This window comes from Stenella coeruleoalba (assembly GCF_951394435.1).
Source record: "Stenella coeruleoalba genome assembly, chromosome: 3".
NCBI lineage: Eukaryota > Metazoa > Chordata > Mammalia > Artiodactyla > Delphinidae > Stenella > Stenella coeruleoalba.
The window spans coordinates 89,306,806-89,331,714 of record NC_137148.1 but is presented as its reverse complement, the minus strand read 5'-3'; the positions used below and the strand labels follow the sequence as shown (position 1 = coordinate 89,331,714).

General features: G+C 34.3%; 1 protein-coding gene across 2 annotated transcripts in view; it reads right to left on the bottom strand.

Moving 5' to 3' along the window:
• The window catches only part of MAN2A1 (mannosidase alpha class 2A member 1), a 159,576-nt gene that overhangs the window by 72,190 nt on the left and 62,477 nt on the right, over positions 1-24,909 (bottom strand). For both annotated transcript variants that reach the window (XM_079916619.1, XM_079916620.1), the window contains 6 exons: positions 24,103-24,230; positions 16,455-16,628; positions 13,544-13,730; positions 9,272-9,449; positions 3,591-3,793; positions 620-802 (listed from right to left, as the gene is read on the bottom strand). In XM_079916619.1, coding sequence (XP_079772745.1) covers positions 620-802; positions 3,591-3,793; positions 9,272-9,449; positions 13,544-13,730; positions 16,455-16,628; positions 24,103-24,230 — 1,053 coding nt within the window. The remainder of the gene's footprint in view (positions 1-619; positions 803-3,590; positions 3,794-9,271; positions 9,450-13,543; positions 13,731-16,454; positions 16,629-24,102; positions 24,231-24,909) is intronic.

Sequence of the window (24,909 nt, the reverse complement as noted above, 5' to 3'; positions counted from 1 at the left end):
TATCGGCCATATATGACAAGGTTTCTAGGCTCTTCTACTTCCTGGCTATTCTTCCAGCCTTAAACTTTTTTGTCAATGCCCCTATCAAAAAATGAGGTATCCAAGAACAAATGGATATGAAATAGGATGAAATTAAATGGCTATATAATGAAGTGGAGCTCTTTATCTCCCTGGATTATAACTATGATTTACTTGATACCAAATCCTTGGTCAATTACCACACTGTACTTGGGGAAAAGTGGGATCGGTTTTATAATAATGTTTTACTACTCCATTTACAGAAATGCGCTACAATAAAAAGTTGAGACAGCCAGTACTTTGTCAACAGATTTCTTGAAAAACTGGTGACTCTGAAAATTGGTGGGTTTTCTAAAGCAAACCTTATAAGGGATATAATTATTAAAAACTTCATCAAAACATAAGCATTTTGGGCTGTCAGCATAACTGAAAATGTTTTCTTGGTGTGACACATGTATCTTTGAAATTGGTTTGACTTAGTGTGCTTTTACTTCAGTAAAAATTCAGCATTACAATTAAAAAAGACACTTCATCAAAAATAAAAGCTTATGACCTGAAATTTTAAAAGATTTTGTTTTAAGTCCACTTTTCAGTATATTACCTGGTACCATAATCCACAACCACCCAATCTTTTGCAGTTCCTGTGATAGCATCATGATGTTGAAATAGTCCCAAATTCCTTCTTGCTTCTGTCAGCATCATATAATGGGATGATGAAAGAAATTTACTTATCTTGTATTGCTGAGCTTGTTTCAGGGCGAAATAGTAAAGAATTTCAGCAGCCCTAATTGCATAAAACAGTCATTAATTTTTATTTCAAAACAAACATTTTAGTTTACTACCTAAAATAGGTGGCACTGATACATTTTCAAATGTGTTTTTTTTTAAATCCATGATTTCAGTACAATCAGTTTATAAGACAGATACTGATAATAAACATTTCTATAAAACCACAAAGGTATCCACCTAATACATCTAAATTCTCAATCATCAAAGAACACCATGTCTCAGTGATATAAGGAAGAGAAGTCAGTACCTGTTGGCAGAAAGATATGTCCATTTACATATAACATAGGGAAAAAATATCTCAAAGCAGTAAGAACTGGATAAATGTTTCCGTCCTTTCTTCTTAGCAGCTTAGACATATACCATGAACTTCATCACCAGAAAGCCATTTACTCTCACATAGGTACATTAAGAGGAGAGGTGGTGGGGAAATGCATGGCCACGTGAGTGTTAGACTAACAGTAAAGGAGAAGAAGAAAATGATGGCCAGACAGCTCAGAGACAAGAGTTAGTCCAAGTGCTGAATGATAACATACAACAACTATAGAGAATTTAACATTAGAAACTGAAAGATGATAAATCTTATGCCATTTTTTCTTAGTATTTTAAAGTAAAAAATAAAAATACTTTAGCTTAAGGACAGTTTTGAGCAATAATATGGGGGTTTATAATTTTCATCTTTAATGTTTTTCATCTGAGGACATGGTTCAAGATGGGTTTCTTAAAAGTTCTTTAAAAAGAGACATGCCTTGATGGAGTGAAAAATATAAGAAGATTCTTTACCACAAACATGTTAAGATGATGGAGAGGAAAATCAAGGAAGCATGAAAATGTACCAAGGTATCAAAAAACAAGGAGAGATTCAAACTGCTTAAAAAAAAAAAAAAGAATTTGTTTGAATGGTTGAAATAATTTAAAGAAACTAAATATTCTCCACTTTACAAAATTATAAGCCTTCTGAAATTCATGGCATGAGAATCACTATATAGGAATTAAGGAAACTGTATGTATATGTATGCATATATATCCAGAGCAAGTATTCCTGGTTATGGAAAGAATATATATACATATAAATACTCCAAAATGTAAAAAAGTGGATTTCAAGAATATTTTCTTCTTTGTACATTTCTATTTTATACACATTTTTTACAAATGAGCTGAGGATGAAATATTATTATCACACAATTAACTTATTTTCAAATAAATTAATTACATTTTGAAATTCAACTTACTATAGGTTTATTGTTTTAGTTTAAAGCAGCAGAATTATCAAAATATATTACCAGTAGTAATATATTTAAGTAACACCTTAAACAAGTTTAATAAATTAAGATTGAACCAATATTCATAACTCTTTGCCACTAAAAAATACTTGACCCAAAAATTATGAATAACGTAAAGATAACTAACTGTAAAGATAACTAACATAAAGATAACTAAGATTCTATTGGGTAAGAATGCAGAAATCTCTGTAATATATAATTCTATTTTGTTACAAATAATGTATATTCATCTGGCACGTTTGTGAATATTCCCCCAAATAGTCAAAGGTTAGGCTTTTTAAATAACAGTTACTGTTAGTTTGTGGGAACAGTAGCACAACAACAGTAAAAATAATAAAAACACACACTACTATAAAAAAGTACAATTCTTAAAGAAATTATTGATTTTTATAAAAAGTCTGTCCAAAATATATTCAATATCCATTAGTACATAGAAGAGGGTGGGTTTGATATAAATTTTTATTTTTAATACTGAGATTCATCATGAATTCATATTTTGAACTTAACTGACAATGAATTTGTCATGAAAATAAATTACTCTCCTGAGCTACACACATAGAAAAAGCCTCAGGATTCCCTTGGGGTGGTTTCTCTTTATCAAAAAACAATGAGACTCAGTTACATAGAATTGTACTCTCCACTATGACAGCCACTAGCCACATGTGGCTATGTATATTAAAATTCATTAAAATTAAATAAAATTAAGAGTTCAGTTCCTCAGTCCCATTGGTCAAATTTCAAGTGCTCTATAGTTACATGTGGCTAGTGGCTACGATACTTCATAAACAGTGCAGAAATAGAGTATTTCTATCACTGCAGAAAGTTCTATTGGATAGTGACTGAAAAGAACTGGATAATGCACGGTTAGAGTGTTTTTATGTTTTTCTAATGACTTTCCTATCGTCTCCATATCTGTTTACTTTTTCAACCAATCACTCTGCCTCCATCGGTTCTCATCTCTTTCAAATTTTCTTCTTCTAAGCAGAAAATCATACCTATAGAAATGTGTTTCAAATAAATAAATAAGAACTGAGATGGAGCCTCTAAAGTTCTCCCACATATAAAGTACATTGGTTTTAGAGTATGTACTTTGAGGCCTACATTTTGGCTACTGAGAGACCCTATTTGCTCCTTTTGACCCTCGTCCCTGTTTCCAACAATTCAGCTTGCCAGGTTACTGACCTGCAGACACACGATGATGTCACTGAATACTACCATGGTGTGCAAATAATAGAAGTAGTTTAATTAGAAAAATATAAAACATTGAATACAACTCCCAGAAAATCTAATTACATAAACTGCTTTTCCTTCCAGAATAAAAGCCTCTGTAATAATCTGATTATGGTTTGGAGACACATCTCTGATTGCATTAAAATTTCACAATTACATTAAATGCATCCTAACACTGTATAAATGCTGTATATTATGCAAAACTCTACAGATAGGTTATGATAACATAAAAGAAGTGAAAAAATAAATGTAGCTATCTAAAGGTAACTGTACCTTAAATGGGATTCCAATATCCTATCCATTCGTTTGTAAAAGGGTCTGGATGTAAAGTAGCCACTCCAGTAATGATCATCTCTGTCAGCATAAGTGAAAAAATCTCCACTTAGAACCGGGAACATTGATTGGCTATTCTTTCTATTGGCTGCATCTTCTTTATCCAGTGCATCAAAATAATCTGATAAAGTCCCAAACTGTATCTAGAAAAAAAAAAAAAAAGGTACATTTCACTTATTCACACATTCATCTCTACCTTAAAATTGCTTCTAGCACTGAAAGGAAAAGTTACTAATAAATATTTAAGACATGCTTCCAAGTTAAGATAAATATATAGCTCAGACTTACTCAAATGCAGGGGGGGAAGCACTCAGTGACTTTCTTTTACTTGCATCAAGTCCCAAATTAAACTAAGAGAAAACTTGTACACCTATGCAGTAAGAAGAGTTATTTAGAGCTACAAATTTGTGGATCTGAAAACTCCTTACATATCCCTAGAATCTCCAAGTGTGCAAGGATCAGGATATGGAATAATCCAGAGATGAATGGAAAGTGGGGGAAGCAGCAAAAATAAAAGACACGTATTTTGAGTAAAATGTTCCAGACGTCTGGAAAAACAGTTTTGTTAGCTATTAAGTATTTTCATATATCATATGCACATACCCTCCCCTGGCCTCCCCTTCTCCCCAGTTTCTGTTCTTTATAATGGAGAGAAGAGAGACTTTTGAGAACAGCAGGTCATTAAAAAAAATGGACTTTCTCTACCAGCAGGTAACAATGAATATAGGTAAAACACAAAGAGGGAAAAGAAATGCAAGGCTGACTGCTCAAATGAAAAGGTTTTTCTGACTAGTGACTCAAATTACTAGTACATAAATCCATTTTTATGAGCCCAAACGATTCTATAAATCAAAGGAAAAAAGAAACATTATACCAGACCTCATAAACAGATATTAAAAGGCAGTGTTGCTAGAAGTAAACAGACAATTAGACAATTAAGTAGGGAATGTGTTCTTTTAAATAAGATGCTAATTTTGCTGTTTCTGACCTTATACATCATACATACATACACACACACAGATATTCAGAGCCATTTTGATTCAGTGTGGCAGAAAAATAATTAAAGTAGTCAAAAGGAGTTAGTGGCACTCCAACAGTTATTAAGAGCAGCACAGAAGCTGGATCCTGATGATGTGGGTTTGAATTCCATCTCTACCACTTATGAAACATGTGATTTTGAGCATAGTATATAATGTCTCTGGGTCTCTCTGTGTTACAGCTAATAGGGTTCTAAGTAAAATGCTTAGAAACATGATGGCAAATAACGGTATAAGTTTTAGCTATTATTCTTCCATTGCAAAGGCAAAATATTAACCAGAAACATAACAATGATATTAGTAAGATAAATATGTCATTATATATAAATATAAGTCATTATAATGACTTGTAAGATAATATAAGTCATTATAATCTAATATAATTGTGATATAATAAATTTTGTAACAGCAAAGTGGATGTCTATTTCCAAATCCTTATGCTTACATTAAAGAAAATCAATTTTCAACTATATTATCTACTCTTATCTTGGCTTCACCAAATATAGTGTTTCTTGGGCAAGTTAATCTATTTGTGCCTCAGTTTCCTCATGAGTAATTATAGTACCTACCAGAAAATGTTCCGAGAATTCAATAATTGTTAAAGTAAAGCACTTTACTTGAGGGCATTATGCTAAGTAGATAAAGAGAAAGATAAATACTGTGGATCTCACTTACATGTGAAATGTAATAATAATAATAAACAACTCAGGAAAAGAGAGCAGATGTGTGGTTATCAGAGGTGGTGGGTAGGGAGGAGGAGTTGGAGAAAGGTAGTCCAAAGGTATAAACTTCCAGTTATAAGAGAAATAAGTACTAGGAATGTAATATACAATATGATGACTACAGTTAACACTGCTGTATTTGTATGAAAATTGTGAAGAGAGTAAATCCTAAGAGTTCTCATCACAAGGAAAATATTTTTTCTTTTTCTTTTTTTTATTATACCTGTATGAGATGATGGATGCTAATTAAACTTATTGAGGTAATCATTCCACAATATATGTAGGTCAAATCATTATGCTGTACACCTTAAACACCTTAAACATAAACAGTGATATATGTCAAATTATATCTCAGTAAAACTAGAAAAAAATTTTTAAATAAAGTAAAGCACTTAAAAAACTTAATTATCAAATCATAATCTCTCAATACATTTTAGTTAATATTACGTATTACTCCCTAATCTCATTACCAGGAAGCAGAATGTAATTACTAGGAAGCAGAATATGTGTGTGTGAACATGCAAGAAATGAGGGTCACAAATACAAGGAAATACAGCGTTAACTTCAGACCCAATAGGTTCAGATGAGCTCAATAACCAATGCAATATTGAGGAGAACAAAACTAGAAGAATTATACTATCAGACAGTAAGATCTATTATAAAGCTGTAGTAATTAAGACAGTATGAGATCAGTCAGATAGACAAAAATGAATAGAAAGTCTAGACACAGACCCACACATACATTCATCTCACTCATGATTAATGATAAAGACGACACTGCAGTACAGTGGGCAAACTGTGGTCTTCAATAAATGGTGCTGGATATTCACATAGGCAAAAAGTATCTCGATCCCTCCCTTCACACAATACACAACAATCTATTCCAAACATACTACAGACCTAAATGTTGAAGGTAAAACAATAAAACTTCTAGAGGATAGCTTCAGAAGAAATATATTTTCATGACTATAGGGGTAAACAAAATTTTCTTAAGCGAAACATAACATGCACTAACCATAAAGGAAAATACTGCTGTATTACATTCAATTAAAATTAAGAATTTGTTCATCAAAAGACAGCATTAAGAGAGAGAAAACACAAGCTATACAGTGGGAGACAACATGTGTATAACTTTTATCTGAAAAAAAGACTCAATCCAAAATATATAAGAGAACTATAAATGGTTAGGAAAAAGACAGATGACCCAATTTAATAAAAAAAAATCATCAAAAGACTTAAATAGGCACTTCACAAAAGAGGATATCCAAATGGCAATAAACTTATGAAAAGAGACTCAACCTCATTAACTACCAGAAATACAAAATAAAACCATCACATCTATCATAAAGGATTAAAAAAAAATCCTGACAATACAAAGTCTGAGTAAGGAAGTGGAGCAACTGAAACCGTCATACAATGCAATATCCAGTGCTTCTGTTTTGGAATCTTGTTTGGCAATATCTAGTGATGTTGAACATGTAAATTCCCAATAACCCCAGAACTCCATCCCATTTTATACCCACATAAATTCATACACATGTATACCAAAACATGCCATACACATGTATACATACACATGTATACCAAAACATGCACAAAATGTTCAAAGCAGCATTATTTGTAATAGGCAAAAACTGGAAACAACCCAAATGTTCATCAACAATAGAATGGATAAATGGTGGTATATATATATCAAATGGATACTAGAAATACTATACGGCATTGGGACTTCCCTGGTGGTCCAGTGGCTAAGACTCCACACTCCCAATGCAGGGGGTCTGGGTTCGATCCCTGGTCAGGGAACTAGATCCCACATGCTGCAACCAAGAGTTTGCATGCCGCAACTAAAGATCCCGCATGCCACAACAAAGATCCCGCATTTGGCAAACGAAGATCCCGCATGCCGCAACTAAGGCCCGATGCAGCCAAATAAATAAATAAATATTCCTTAAAAAGGAAAAAAGAAAAACTATACAGCATAAAAAGTTAATGAACTACTGTTACAGCAACACGTAACGGTGGATGGATGAATTTCAAAAACATAATGTGGAGCAAAAAAAGCTAGACACAAAATAACACATATTTAAGATTCCCTTCTCATAAAATTCAAAAACAGGCAACACTAATCGCAGTGATAGAAATGAAAATAGTGGTTACTTTTGAAGGAATTGGTAATGACTTAGAGGACATCTGTGGGACCCTTCCAGGGGCTATAAATGTTCTACATCTTGATCTGGATGGTGGTTACATGGGGGGGTTAATTATTTTTTTATTTTTTTTTATTGAAGTACAGTTGATTTACAATGCTGTGCCAATCTCTGCTGTACAGCAAAGTGACTCAGTTATACACATATAGACATTCTTTTTTTTTATATTACATGGGGGTTTTAAAACTTGAAAATATTCTTTGCATAGTTAGTGGTTTGCACACTTCTATGTATATGATACATCAACTTTTTAAATTACTTTAAAATTGTTCTAGTGGGCAAACAAAGGAGGAAATAGGTAAAATACTAAAAGCAGGATTAAATTCTTCAGAATCATGCAGTGGATCCTTTTGCAGACCTCAAAACCATTCCCCAAGAAGATAATGAGATAAGATCCCCACATACATATGGACTCTTCTAATCAAACGTCCATGTATGCACTTTATCTTTGAGATTACAGGGATGATTTAAATATAGGCCCGATGCTCAGAGTTTATAACACGGTAGAAATTCAGTTTTAAGTATCTTGAATAACCTCAATATTTTATTTAAGTACATTTATTTATTTAATATTATTTAAGTTTACTTAATAAATTTGAATTCTCACTACATAAAAGGTGGTATATCATCAGCTTTCTAATTTCCTACCAGGTATATCACTTCCTCTCTATGGTATTTTCACATATCTTTTACTGTCTTCAAGGTTCATATGTGAATATAATAAACTGTTGGATAATTCATTTTCTCATATAGGGTCCAACATATGACTCTTGTTTGAATCCTGACTTACACAATGTATCTGTTAAAAATAAAAAAAAAATGCTTTTGTGAGATCAGGAAAATTTGAATCTATCTGGATATATGATATTAAATTACTTTTAATTTTTTAGATGTGATAATGGTATTACGATCATACTTTTTACACCGAGTCCTTTTCATTTAGAGATACATACTGAAATCGTTATAGACAAAAATACATGACCGCTGAGATTTGCTCCAAAATAATTCGAGAGAGAGGAGTGAGATGACAGTGGGGCACAGCTGAAACAAGAGTGACCTTGAGTTGATGAATGCTGTAGCTGAGTCATGGATATGGGAAGCAGGAGTGGGGTGGAGGAAGGAATTTTCACTATTCTCACAACTTTAGGGTACATAATAGATTTTCCACAGGGGGGAAGAAAGAGCAAGAACGACAGACAAATGATTAATTTTAGAAGCCTTCTCATCTAAGAAAAACGCTACTGTAGTCTCTGGATACAAGACGTTTGTTTGCAAAATTCTTGACATGTGCATCTGCCAGTCACACTACTAAATCACAGGACGCAAATGTAAGAAACAACACACTTTCAGTAGGAAAGGAAAACAGGGCATCACTGGAAAATGAACATCACAACTTAGTAGGTGCATGTTTTCAACTACATAAAGTAATGCCTCTTTAATCCTCAATGAGTGGTAAGAAAGGGACAACTTTAGAAATGGAACTGTAATATAAGATAATTTTCCTCTTCATGAATTATACTTTTATAGAAGAACTACATATTCTACGAAATACTGGGATGTGGGACAAAGAAACTAAGGCTATTGTGTTTTAGCCTCTCTTAATAATGAAGGGTCAACTTCAAATACAGTCTCATAATAAAATATTTTCTCATTACCTTAACATTATATTGAGAACGAGAATTCATATAGTCAAAAAGCAGTTGGTAATTCTTGAACTGATGATCCCATTCCGTGCGTTCACAGTAGCGGAAATCATCTCCTAGGGGGGCCAGGACAATTGTGGTACGGAAAAGCTTTGACTTCTTTCGGTACTGATCTAGAAGCATCTCAGCCCTACAAAAGAAAAAAGGAAAATACTACTAAGAAAAGAACAAGGGGGTAACTCATTAAAAAGTGTATTATATTAAAATATTGTGTATTTTACCTATATTCTATCTTAGCATAATTTATGAGGCAGACTTTTTAAACTACCATAGTGATTTTCTTTATCCATTTAAAATATTCATAAATTCTTATCAGAGGGAAAAACCCATAGTTTTCCAATGGAATATCCTTAGAGAAATAAAGTCACATACCAACTTTGGCATATAATTACTGGGGGCATCAATGCCCTCCTAAAGGTCAGCCACAGAGATTGGCTCCCAGATAGCCTGTCGTAAAACAATTTAGTCCAAGAAGACAGGATTTCTCATCTATATAAACTTTGAAGTTTGCTTTGACTTAATTCCCTTTCTCTAATTTAATCTAAAATTGCCTAATTAAACATAAAAAGGTATTTAGAATGAAGCCAATTATAGAACCATATTTCCTTTTCTAAAGGAAGAAAATCAACTCACTTAACACCTTCCGTCAATAATCTGAGTATTCCTCACGGTGTCCTTCTTAATACTGATCAACAGATAAAGCTTAGGAGTTGAATGAGCTATTTTGGTTTCTATCTCTCTGGGCGCTAACCCATGACTCAAAAGGTCAGCTAAACACAACGTGCTGCTGTGCTTCATATATTTCATATTCTCGTATTCTGTAAAAAACCCTTTGGGAGATGCTGAATCGGAGAACCATTTGAGGAAGTCTGGGAACACAAACTAAGAGGAAGCGCTTCTGAAAGTGAAATTAAACAAGCAGATGAACCCAGAGTAGTTCTCCATACTTCTAATGCCAAAGCTTAAAAAAACAGTGACAAATGACAAATACACTTTTTTACACACTATTCCAATTTTCATTTCAAGGATTATCCAGAATTAGATTCTAATTCACAATATTAAAATTTATGAAGAAATCTCAAAGAATATCAATGATGGAAAGAGGCATTTTGTAGAAATTATGAAAAAAAATTTAACTAAATTTAGAATCTCATATGATCTTTTTATATTGATAGTCTTTTTATATTGACAGTCTCTATTTATATTTATATTAAAAAATTTAATATTTTGCAAATATTAAATTAGCAAAAATTTAATAACTTGGTGGGTAAAATGTAACAGTAATATTCTTTTTTAAATTTAAATTTATTTATTTTTTTATACAGCAGTTCTTATTAGTTACCTATTTTATACATATTAGTGTATATATGTCAATCCCAATCTCCCAATTCATCCCACTACCACCACCACCCCCTGCCGCTTTTCCCCCTTGGTGTCCATACGTTTGTTCTCTACATCTGTGTCTCAATTTCTGCCCTGCAAACAGGTTCATCTGTACCATTTCTCTAGGTTCCACATATATGCGTTAATATACGATATTTGTTTTTCTCTTTCTGACTTACTTCACTCTGTATGACAGTCTCTAGATCCATCCACGTCTCTACAAATGACCCAATTATATAACATATAATACTTAGTTTTCTGAGATTAGCATTCAATATAGTACTTAATTTTTACTAGTAATTTACTAATATTCCACATTTTCCAAAAACAATTTTAGATTATTACTTACAATTAAAAAACACACATACGATGAAATTAATCACATAGAAAGATATATAAGACCAAAGAAACACGAGGAAAAAATATACACATAAATCGCCGATACTAGTATGAGTGAGCATCCAACTAGATCCCCCAGGCAACCAGCATAAAAAAGGGTATGCGATCATTTAAATGCATCCCAAGGTTTACTACTGTAAGATATACCATATTTTGCATGTATATGTGTAAAACACATAAGAGGAGAGAAATCACAGACTCTAATGAAGTGCCTTTTCTATTCAGCATCTATCCTAACTAACTCCCAAGCTCCTGCTCACAAAGTGTCAATGCTGGGAAAGCCAAGGGACCAACCTAACCCACCTGGCAGGTAGTGGGTACTCACTAATGCACAGTAAACTTATGACAAATGTACTGACCAACATCACATTTAAAGATGCACAGCTGCAATTCTCTTCATTTATTCTACCACGTAAGAAGGAGCAACTTAACTAGAACAAAGAAAAAAAGAATTCCCTGAAACATCAAATCACCTGACATGTGAATCATCAATCATATGTAAAATATATGGTACTAGAGCAAAAACTGAACTTGTTGAAGAATGGTATTTCTTTATCTGCAAAGTAGAGGAACCTGATAAACTGAACTTATTAAATGTATCACCTGTACCTTATAGTTAAATTTCATTTTGTTTAGGGAATTAAAAAATCAAATGCCATTAAGCTGGAATGCCGACGTTTGATCTTTGTTCATCACAACTTCAAAAGGAAGGTGATATCTGCACAGGAATAACGAGCAGAGCTAAGACTTCAAGACTTGCAAGAAGTTTAAAAAAAAAAAACTATGTAGGTATTATATAGATTCTTTCATCCGTATGTCCTAGGTGCCTGGAAACCACTTTCAGGATCACTGGAACTGACTGACCACAAGATGTGTTCTTGGGGGGATAGGGGGGTAATCTTTGAAGGGTTCTATGATACAGCGACGGGATTACACAAAATAGTTCTCAGGTACTCTAAGGAGCACCCAAAAAAGAAAAAAACGGGCCTCAAAATATCTATGAGTGCACTGGGATTCCGGTTACCCTTCAAAAAGTTTCCTATCCCTGACCACTGGAGCTGAAAGGAGTGTAAATACCATTCAGTTACAGCTGTTTTCCCAAGTAGACAGGCAAGAATCCCCCCCCCTCAAACATGCACACACACACTGCCCCAATCCACCACCACTTCCTTTCCACTACTCCTTTTGCTACATAATATACTGGATTACTCTCTTAGCCTAAGTAGCCTGACCCTAGAAAGCAGGCTGTTCAGGGTCTCCCATTGACCCTCACTTCTCTAGGAATCAAGAAAATGAAACCAGGTTGATCCCAAACCTTGGACAGTTTTTCAAAACAACTATGAAAGCCAGATTTTGATACAAAGGATCCATGGCTTCAAGAAGGCTGCCATGCTAAAATACTTTTTTGTCTGCCGGTGAGAGGCTCACACTGGAATGTTTTCTTTATGGCCACAAGGACACTCAATGCAAAGAGACCCAATCCCACCTTCATCCTCACACACACTTTTTTAAAAGCCTTTTTTTTTTTTAGTAGCTAATTCTTTTTTTTTTTTTAACATCTTTATTGGAGTATAATTGCTTTACAATGGTGTGTTAGTTTCTGCTTTATAACAAAGTGAATCAGTTATACATATACATATGCTCAAAAATAAAGAGATTTGAGCCCAGAGCAACGATCTTACAAGGCTATATTATTTTTCTAGCAGAGTTGAGTGGTTTATATTACAACACAATGTTTTATTTTCATGCATTAACATGCCACTAATTTTAAAGTGAAGAAATTAAACTTTAAAAGCACCAGAATTAGAAGTATAGGTAGCTTGGTTTAATGAGATGCTTCCATCATTAGGACAGTTTTCTTCTAAGAAAAAAAAATAATTCATTCCTTTGATTTTTATTTAAAAATCTTTAAGTATGAATATTCCTAATTAAAGTTTTCTGTAAGTCAAAAACATCAGAAAGATGCAGATGTGTATTCATCAGAGCTGGGCAGCATTCACTATTACTGAAATTGTTGTTAAGGGAACAGATAATTACACTCTTTATGTGTTCCATTTCAATAAATGTGTTTTTGCAGTTGGGCTGCTTTTCTTACCAATTTATACCATAGAGACCGTAAGTTTTCTTATCAACGAAAGTATATGAAATCAATCAAACACAGTAGAAGGCTTTTATAATGAGGGCAAAGGAGACAGTAATAACAGTGTATTATAGGTTATCCATTGTATATTAATCTACTATTGTTCACTTTCCATTAAGTTATAACATACAAGACAAATAGTCAAGGCTCTGGTATTTTTAAGTTGCTTTAGATCTAGTTTGAATGAATACCTTGAACAAGGATAAGCTGGCTACTAAAAACCATTTATTCAATCCTTCAGCAACAAGCCACTGATGCTTGCTTGTTCAAGATATTGTCTTACAAAATGCATATTTTCGTACCTGTTCTGGAGATTTCCAAGATATATTGTTTCTGGGGGGACTCCCCAGGGACAACCATATCTGCCTCCAGGAAGTCGTTTAAAATCAAACTGGCAGCATATTTTAGGATCAGGTCCGCAAGTGTGAGGGATGTCATAGCTGTAGAAGGGCATCATGTGGCAAAAAATATCTGTGACAGATCCCAGATCTAAAATAAAGAGCCAACAGACCTGCATTTATAAATTTTGTTTTCCCCAAACTGTTCAAATTTCCAGTACTTTATACATACATAATGCAAGCTCTACCCTAAATCAACAACCCCTTCAACTACTAGAACACACACCCAAGCAGCGTTTAATGACCACCAGCCAGAAGGAGGATACTCACATCTGTCTCTATCTACCTCTTCTATCTAAACTTAGCTGAGAGAGAAAAGCCCCGCCATAAAGCAGCATCTGCTGACCTGGAAGGATATAAACTGAGCAGAAGCAAAATTTATAACCAGCTCATCCAAAATTATGGCCGTGTCTATCCCTGGCTGCCAGCTCCGGCCACATCTGCTCCCACCTCAGGTAACAGGACACTCTGAGAGAGACCATTAGCAGCAGAGACTAGGTGAGAAGAGAGGAAGGGAGTAAAAAGGGGACCTGGAAGAATAAGGGAAGAAGAAGGAGGGGGTTGTGAAGATACTGGGGAAATACTGGTTTTGTAGTGATGAGAAAGAAGTGTACTCAGGAGAGTTTTGTGGAGTCACCCTGATGTTCACCAATAAAGAGCCAATGACGCTTTTCTCCATGGAGGCAGAGGAAAAGTAAAAGTAATTTTCAAAAGCAAAAAGAAGAATCAAAACAAAGCAAACAAAAAAGATACAGAAAACGAGCACTGGTTCCTGACACAGAATTGTTTTTAATAGAAACCTCAATGCCAGTATGTGTTGATATCACTGCTTTCCAGAGGTCAAAAGCCTCCCACCAAGTACGGCTGAAGGACTTCGATAAGAGTTAAAAGTGGTATCTTTTTATGATTCTGACCTGCAAATACCTCTTCCCCTTTATGTATGGATCTCCAATTCTCAGCAATGCATTGCTTTTATAAGAAACACAGACAACAAGAAAAAACAAACAAGCAACGTGTACATTTAAAAAAACTGAAAACAACTGCTTCATTAAGAACCAGAACACACAAAGAAGCTCTACTTGATTCCAAAACATCATTTTTAAAGCAACATGTCCAAATCTATCAAGTAAGTCTTAAAATATTCCAGTTTTCTCTCACACTCCATTTAGTTAAAATAATTACCAGGTCTTTTCCAAACTTTAAAGCTATTATAATCCGTACATTTGTGTGCTGTAAGTTGTTTCACTGAATCACATTCATGATTGTCACATCATGGATGCTGGTCGCTAATGCTTGCTATCTGCACAGAGGCTGTCATAGTCCCAGGACTTATGGCAACTTCCTTTCCTTTCTGCTATGAATCAAGGACATACTCCACATCCTACTACCTCTCTTCATGCCATACTATTTAGCAGCTCATTTACACATTTCAGTTTATCTGCTGTATTTGGTGGTGTTTGTCTTTTATCAAATTAGACTATAATTTTCTTGTAAGCAAGATTTCTTCTTAACATGGTATTAAGAACATAAAAGTACTCAGTAATTTCCTGGTGATAGATATTTTATGGGCAATTTGAATGTAAGCAATATTTTAAGTAGAGCTTCCTCAAATTAATAATCCTTTTTATAAAACAATTAGTATGCTCCTTTGCATTTGATCAAAGTATACAGGATGCAATCCCCTACAAGCTCTTGTTTTCCCTACAGATTAGGTTTAATTTTCCAGGATAAAAAATTATATAGCTATTATGTTTCCTTATTGAAAAAAACAACAGTACACATAAAGATACCATCTAAATTTACAAATGACTTTTCCGAAACACTTCAGGAGGGTCTTAGATTACACAGAGAAGCAAGTATGATGTAATGTAGTGATTTCTGAACATTGTCTTAGCAATGAAATCCTTTTTTTGGATGAAATTTTACCAAGAACTTAATACTGATGGTGGTATATACTAGGGGTTAGGGACCTGGGCTTTGGAACAGCACAGAACTGGATTCAAATCTCAGCTCTGTACCCACTACCTCTATGACTTTTGGCAAATGGCTTCACATATCTAAGCCTCCATTTCTTCACCATTTAAAAGGGCTAATTATAGAAACTAATTTAAAGAATTATAAAGATTCAATGAAAGAGTGAATATAAAGCATCTAACACCATGCATGGCCCATAATAAGGACTCAATAAATAAAAATAAGTAAGAAAATAAGGTGTTCTGAATTACATGGGGGTTGGGAAAGGCAAAGCCCTCTCAGGAGGCCTAAATCTTGTCACCCCTGCCCCAGCAAAGAGCTGGAGAAGTACATCTTTAGAACACCTGCGTGCCCACAGAACAGTGTGAAAACAAGCAACACAGGTAATAGGAGGGCTGTTCTAGTAGGACAGGATTAAGGTTTTAAAAGGCAACTCTTACTAGATGCAGAGACAGGAGAGACAGAAGGAAGAAACACTGGCTGAATGAGAGATATATGACTGGACATTAATTCTAATGCACATACAACTCTGTGATAAAACAGGTACTTTTTAAAAGAGAAGCAAGTGAAAGCATTACTTGCAAAAGACTAATTACTTGTATTTATTTACTTCCATTAGGCTTAAACAAGAATCTACAATGTTCTATAGGTAAATATCTTCACCAATGCTTAAAAGACTCCTGACACAAATACATTGAAAAAACAATTATGTGTATCTTTAGGCAACCATATTTTCAAGACTGACACTCTGAATAAAACCCATAACAGCATGAGTTCATAACCCCTGTGAAATAACATCTAGGTCAAGTGAGATCTTCAACTTTCATCAAACCCTACATACCCCAATTCTGTCTCCAAAAAAACTCCAGCATTTTATGCAATGCAAAATGTTTTTTAACTGCATAATGAACTCTCTGGATAAGCATGTGAGAAAATCCAGCACGTTTTAGAAGATAAGCCATTGTTGGTGAATGTCCAAAAGGATCGATAGACCAGCCAGACCGAGGTTTCACCCCTGTTGATAAAGAAAATGTGTTATTGTTTTAAATTGATAAATGAAACAGAAGAAGTCACAACACATTTAGACCCATCAGAGTTCTTTTGGTCTCCTGGATTCTAAAATAAAGGGGCTGCCCAGCATTACCCTTAGCGAGCATTCCCAGCAGGACTCCCTGAGAGGAGGATTCTGCCACTGCTGTGTTCTCCCGGGCAGGGTGAATAACACTGGAAGTTAATCAGCTGGAGGTGAAATAAGCAGTCTGCCACCTGATAGATATTAGAACGCTTCTGCACTCAGTGGAGGCAGAGAAAGAATCAGGACCAAGTCACTGCCCTCTAGGATCTAACAGTCCTGTCTTCTGTGGAGACGCATAACCCAGCAACTCCCTGTTACATAATATAGAAAAGTAACCTAAGTCATTTCAACTTGCACTCCCCAACCCCAACATTAAGGGATTTTAAACTATCTTGTATAGCTTACAATAGTCCCAAATCATCATAATATACAGTAGCAGAAATGGCCAAAGTAACTGTACCATATTTCATTAAATCTTAAGACATTTTGATGCTGGTGCTTTCTACCAAGAATGGGTCAATAGAATTTTTCACACCTGACTCACACCAATTCTAAGAGTGAAGCCCTAAAGATATATCTCAATTTCACAGAGGATAAAATATAACAAACATAATAAATGCACAGATTAGAATTAATGGAATAAGATTATTCATTGGGCATTATACAAATCTGATCTTTTATTTATTCAGGATTCTCAAAGAAGGCTTCTACAAACAGCCTATAAATCGACATAAGTAATAGAATTGTGCACATTTTTTTCACTCAAACACTTGTTTAGCACCTTTCATATGCCGAAGCCTAAAAGAGGCCCTAGGATTACAAAAATGAGTCAATCTTGATCCTGATTCTAGTTGCAGAGATTATGATGCAAATACGTGTAACACAGGATAACAGAAAAGAGAACAGAGAGAACTCTGTAGAACAATATTGAAGATTAACACAGAGGTGAGAAGCCACCAAGGAGACTGAGAAGGAAAAGTCAGAACTGTCAGAGGACCAAGAGTATGTGTCAAAACTCAAAGTGACCATGTAATTTGTCCATTTCACGTATGTAATTTACCTCCAAAAAATTATAAAGAAATCTTGAACTCTATTTAGTAATTTTGGGTTTTTGTGGTAGTATAGGTTTAGCAATTCTGAAACTTTCATGTGTTTCAAGAGACTGAGTAAATTAGAATAAAGGAGCCAGGTTTTACACTGTTAAGGAAAGGAACTATAGAGTATGTAAATATGAAAGAGCAGAACCCTATGATACTGAGTTGAAATAGGACATAGTAGTACTAACATGAATAAATATACATATATACACACAAATTTATATTTAAACAAACTCTCTCTATATATAGATATACACACACATGCACACACACATGCACATACACACACACACACACACACACACATTTCTTAGCTCAGTGCAATAACACCTCAGTACCAAAAACATTATCTTCAATCCCAGACTTTGACCTCTAAGTGCCATGCTCTATTAAAAATAACCTTAAAGAAATTACTTATTCCAGGGCTGAGGCTAGGAAAGTACAAGATAACCCTGGAACATATTCTTGGGGCATAAATTAAAGAAATGGTCAAAGGGTCATGGGAACATATAAAAATAAATCAGGAGATAGTTGAAGGGGCTTCCACTGGCCAAATGCAGGACAACTGGGGAATCAAAATAAATACTAATAGTACTGGACTATAGCCCATTGAATAAAATAAGAACCCATGAGCTCACAAATAAATTGAAAATAAAAAGGAAAGCTCTTCCTTTTAGTATTAATAGAATACTAACTGATAATTATAGAAGCAATGATGGAATTAGAAAATCACCAATGGATCCTAAAACTAAAACATTAAAGTTTGATGAGGAACAGGATATTTACCTATTCTCAATGTATGTCCTACAAATTAGTTATTAATTCGAAAGGCAGAAAATGTAACAGTACAGTAAAGAAAATTAAAAGACACAACTTAAACAAGTGATCAAGAATAGCATCACCAATATGGGGACAAAGAGATGACAAGTGCCTTCTGACAGGATGCATTGAGGAAAACAGAAAATAACTACAGTGATATTCTAGCAAAATAAATTAGGTTAGATTACATAGATAGATCAGCTAGATAAATAACCTAAAGCTAATCAAAAGGAAACAGACAAACTCAAATTGAGAGACTTTCTACAACAGAGGTCTGCACTCCTCAAAAATATCAACGTCAAGAAATCCAGAGAAAGGCTGAGGTCTGTTTCAGGTTAAGGAGACTAAAAGGACATGACAAGTACAAGCAATACGTGATCCTAGGTTGGATTCTGGATTTGGAGGGGAAAAAGCAGTCTTTATTAAAAAACATTATTGAGACAATTGACAAAATTTGAATATAAGCTGTGAACTAGATTGTAGTATTGCTAACGCTCCTGATTTGATAACTATCTTCTGCTTATCTAAGAAAACATCCTTATTTCTTATGAAATAACACAATGAAGTATTGAGAGACAAAGAGACAAGATGCCTCCAGCTTACTCTCAAATGGTCCAGAAAAACACGTATGGGAATCTAACTAGAGTCCCTTGGTATCCAGGGAAGATTGGTTTCAGGACCCCTGAAGATACCAGAATCTTTGGATGTCAAGTCATATAAAATGGTGTAGTAGTTGCATATAACCTACACACATCCTCTTGTATACAGGCATACCTCCAAGATACTGTGGGTTTGGTTCAAGACCACTGCAATAAAGTGAATATCACAATATTTTGGTTTCCCTGTACATATAAAAGTTATGTTTACGGTAGTCTATTAAGTGTACAATAGCATTATGTCTAAAAAAAATGTACACACCTTAGTTAAAAAATACTTTATATGTGGAGAAAAAAGAACCCTTGTGCACTGTTGGTGGGAATGTAAATTGGTACAGCCACTATGGAAAACAGTATGGAGAATTCTCAAAAAATTAGAAAGAGAACTACCATATGACCCAGCAATTCCACTCCTGGGTATTGATCTGAAGAAAACAAAAACACGAATCTGAAAAGATACATGTACCCCCATGTTCACTGCAGCATTATTTACAATAGCCAAGATATGGAAGCAACCTAAGTATCCACAGATGGATCAATGAATAAAGAAAACGTGATGGTGTGTGTGTGTGTGTGTATATATATGTGTGTGTGTGTATATATATATATACACACACACATATATGTAAAATGGAATCCTATTCAGGCATATGAAAGAATGAAATCTTGCCATTTGTGACAACACTGACGGAACTTGAGGACATATTTCTGATGAAATAAGTCAGACAGAGAAAGACAAATACTGTAATGATTTCACTTATATGTGGAAGTTAAAAAACAAAATGAATAAACATAATAAAACATAAACAGAGTCATAGATACAGAGAACAAACAGGTGGTTACCAGAAGGGAGGGGGCTGGGAGGAGGAAAGAAATAGGTGAGGGAAATTAAGAGGTACAAACTTCCAGTTGCAAAATAAATGAGTCATGGGTATGCAATGTACAGTGTGGGGAATATAGTCAATAACTATGTAATATCTTTGCATGGTGCCATATCTAGACTTATCGTGATGATCAATTTGAAATGCATAGAAATATCGAATCACTATGCTGTATAACAGGAACTAACATAATGTTGTAGGTCAAATATACTTCAAAAACAAACAAACAAACTTATAGAAAAAAGAGATCAGATCTATGGTTACTAGAGGTGAGGGTGGGAGAAGGAATTGAATGAAGACAGGCAAAAGGTAAACTTCCAGTTATAAAGATAAATAAGTACTAGGAATGTAATGTACAATGCGATAAATATAATTAACACTGCTACATGTTATATATGAAAGCTGTTAAGAGAGTCAAATCCTAAGAGTTCTCAGACAAGAGAAAATTGTTTTTTCTGTTTCTTTAATTTTGTATTTATATGAGGTGACAGATGTTCACTAAACTTGCTGAGATAATCTTTTCACGATGTATGTAAGTCAAATCACTATGCTGTATATCTTAAACCTACACAGTGCTGTATATCAATTATATCTCAATAAAACTGGAAGAAAACCAAAACAAAATAAAACTTTATTGCTAAAAATCAGCTAAGCATCGCTAGCCTTCAGCAAGTCATAATCCTTTTGCAATAGAAACAAAGATCACTGATCTCAGATCACCATAACAAATACATTAACAATGAAAAAGTCTGAAATATTGCTAGAATTACCAAAATGTGACACAGAGACACAAAGTGAACAAATGCTGTTGGAAAAATGACACCAACAGACTTACTCAACACAGGGCTGTGACAAATCTTCAATCTGTAAAAAACGTAGTATCTGTGAAGCACAGTAAAATGAGGTATGCCTATAATTTAAATCACCTCCAGATTACTTATAATACCTAATACAATGTAAATGCTATGTAAATAGTGATAAATACAATGTAAATACTATGTAAGTAGCTGCCAGGCATGGCAAATTCAAGTTTTGCTATTTGGAACTTTCCAGATTTTTTTTTTCAATTATTTTCTGTCCACTGTTGGTTGAATCATCAGATGTGGAACTGGTGAATACAGAGGGCCAAGCCTACAGGATATATAGGAGCCCCTCTCAAATACTATCATGCGACTCTATAAATTTGAAATGAAATGAAATGAAGCTATAAAATAAAAAAAAAGGAGTATGTGTTGTCCCAAATAACTAGGACAGAATAAGCTTACAAACAAGAATAAAAATCAACATGAAAAGTTAGTGATGCCTGAGATTTCATCATCACTGATGATCTTTTCTGCATCAAAATCACCTGATACACAGGAATAGCAACCTAGCTGCAACAGATTAAAGAATCCCTGAGAACTAACGATGTAGAAGAGAAAGAACGTAAACTACATTTTTAAAAACTGATACAAAATGAGGTAGAAGCTAGGGAGAGACATAAAAAGGACCCCAGTATCCTTCTAGGATTTTCCTTGGTATAAGCGAATCTGTTTTTTTAAAGGGGGCAAGTGAAAGACTTAGGGGGGAAATGCAGTATATGAAAAATCCAAAATTTTATAAAGATGGTACATATGCCAATAAAACCAGGAAAGATTTTGTGTTTTCATGTAAGAACAAGACTGTCAAAATATAAAAAAGTAAAAACAAGAAAAATTACAGGAAACAATCATTAAAAAGAGTAAAATACATCATTCAGTTTTTGGCAAATCTAATAGACTTAAAAATTAGAACATGAGCAACATGAATAATATAATTAATAAAACTGGATTATTCCAAATATATCTAGTATTAAAGCTTAAGAGGAGTCAGAGAACAGTTACAAAATGGATATTTTAGGCAAAAGATAACCTTAAAACCTCAAACTTAGTTTCTAATGGTCAAATTTATATAATAAAGTTAGTAAAAGCAGAAATTAACCACCAAAGACTAAACAATTTAAAAAGTATCCCAAACCAAATGTAAAAACAGTGTCCAAAACAACATGTTGTTCTAAACCGTTTAAACAAAACTGAGAATACTACTCTAATTTACAAGGTGCAGAGTTACATTTGTCAAAACTCAAACTCTACAGTTAAGATTTATGTGTTGCACTGCATGTAAATTACACATCCATAAAAGCTAAACGTAAAAAAAAATCCACAAAAACTGAGGTTTATAAAGTGAATATTTTGGCTTAGAATATAATTAAGTATTTAAGAAAAGTGGCACTGAGTAGGGGGTCCCCAAGTCCACTCCCAGATTTCACGACTTAAGAAAACTTACAGCACTAGACATATAGTCATACTCACAGCTATGATTTATTATAGTGAAAAGATACAAAGCAAAATCAGCAAAGAGAAAAGGCACACAGGGCAGAGTCCACAGGAAACCAGGCAGAAGCTTCTAAGAGTTCTCTCCCTGTGGATCACCCAGGATGAGTTAATTACTCCACTAGTGAATGGTGACAATACCGGAAATGCTGTCAACCCAGAAAGCTCACTAGAGACTCAGTGTCCAAGGTTTTTACTGGGGTCTGGTCATGCAGGCACCCTCTGTCTAGTACATAATATGATTCTAGACTCCCAGAAGGGAAACAAATGTTTAGCATACACTGCCTGTTTGTATAGTTTAAACACAGTGAGTCACTCATCATTTAAGAAATCCAAGTCCTCAGACACCAGCCAACAGCCAACTTTGCAAGCAAGATCTTTCTAAGGATAGCAGTTTCAGATCTGCTATGTTAACTCTTTTCAGCACAGGTATGATATTTGCAACTTACTCTATAACAATCACAACAATAACAATATGGAAAGAGGAAAAAATAGGCAAATGTGTCAAAATAATGACTGGTGAATCTGGTTGGGGGCCTTATGGGAGTTCTTTGTAGTATTCCTACAACTTTTAAGTTTGAAATTATTCCAAAATAAAAAGTAAACAAAATATTAATGGGGGTGGGGGGATTTTATCCCTAACAGAAGAATTCTTTAAAATAATAAACTATTTAGAAATAACTTCAATAAAAACATGTATATTTACCATAAACTACAAAATCGTACTGAGAGATATGAAATATTTGAAAACAATTACATACCATGTTGCAGAATGCAAATATTCGATACCACAAAGATTTCGAGTAGTCCTATGTTCTTATGAGTTGTATGAACATCTGATTTTATCAGTTCAGAATACCCTTCCCCACTTCTTGTTGTAACAGGATACTTCTTCCCCATGGAGGACCCATTCACATGGTTCAGGCAAGGCTGACCCTGCCCCAAACCACTTTCCCCACATGATCATTTCCATCAAATTAACCAGGCCTCAGGGATTTCAGCTCCTTTAACTCTGGCCTCAGTAAACTGGCTCAGAGATAAGCGCCTAACCCAAAGTGGGTCAATTAGGTAAGGTATTAAGGAAAACTCCTCCTAATTGTTAGACCAAGAAGATCAGAGTCCTGGTTGTCTACGGCAGAGTCAAGAGACAGTATCCCAATGACATAATCTAAGTCCTCTGGATCCAACCTTACCTGAAGCTACCCTATCTCTGGAATTCTCAATGACAAAACTAACATTTTTCTTTCCTTTTTTCTTTCTTTGCTTAAGCTAGTAAACTAGGTTTTTGCCTTTTATGATCAAGTGTCTTAACTAATATATAATTAAAATCCCAGGGGGATAGATTTAGAAAAAAATACTAAAATTAATAAATAGGTAAAATTGATAAATAGGTGAAACAAGGTAGATGACCCTAAGAGTGACCATATTATATCTATGTAACTGAGTTTATGATCCAAGAAACATCATAAATCAATAAAAAAATAAATTATTCAGTAATAATCAGTGCTAGAAAAATTAGTTATTAAAAAACATAAAAAGCCCCATCTCACATTCCCCAAAATTAATTTTCCAAAGCAGTCCAAATGAAAGAGAAAGATAAGAATACATACCTAGATTTTTTTCCAGCCACTGATGTCCTTCAATTAGTTGGTCAATTAAGGCAAAATAATGTGGAGCAGCTTCATCAGGCATAACCCAGCCACCTGTCACAATTTCAAACTGACCGTTTTCTAGTAAACTAGGGAGAAAATAACATAAGAGTTTACATTAACATATATAAGAAAAGTTCAAATAAAAATGTAAGACATCATAAACATTAGAGACAGCCTTTACATGTAACCAGTATTCACACTAGTTGTTAATTTTTTTTTTTAAACCAGTGGATGAATTTCAACTTTGGGACCCTGGTGATAAAGCGTCCTTAGTAAAGTATCTGCTCCTCCTGCCCTAGGCAAAGCCATGCAGGTCACTCTGCCAGTTCTATTTCATAAGGGTATAATCTCCCATACAACTTCAAAGATTCCTGATGTCAGCAGCCACGTCTGATTTACTTCTGGATCTGGCCGAGCACCTAGCAAATACCTGAGTATATGCTTGATGAATGTTAATTGGAGGACTGTCATTTTAAGCACAATATTTGTTTCATTACACCTATGCTGAAAAATCAGGACTTATTTTAGTACTTCTGACACTGATAAGTTAATCATGCAAACTACAGAAGTAATAAAAATAAAAGTAAAGCTAGTAAATATCACATGCTTCTGGGAATACAGAAAACATTATAAAGCACCCTGCTCCAGTCGATTATAATGTAGGCTATATAGTTTATCTTTCATTATTGAGCCAAAAGCTCCAACATTATCATTATCTGTTCATTGAGTGCTCTTTACCATAATACTTCACAAAGTAACTAGACC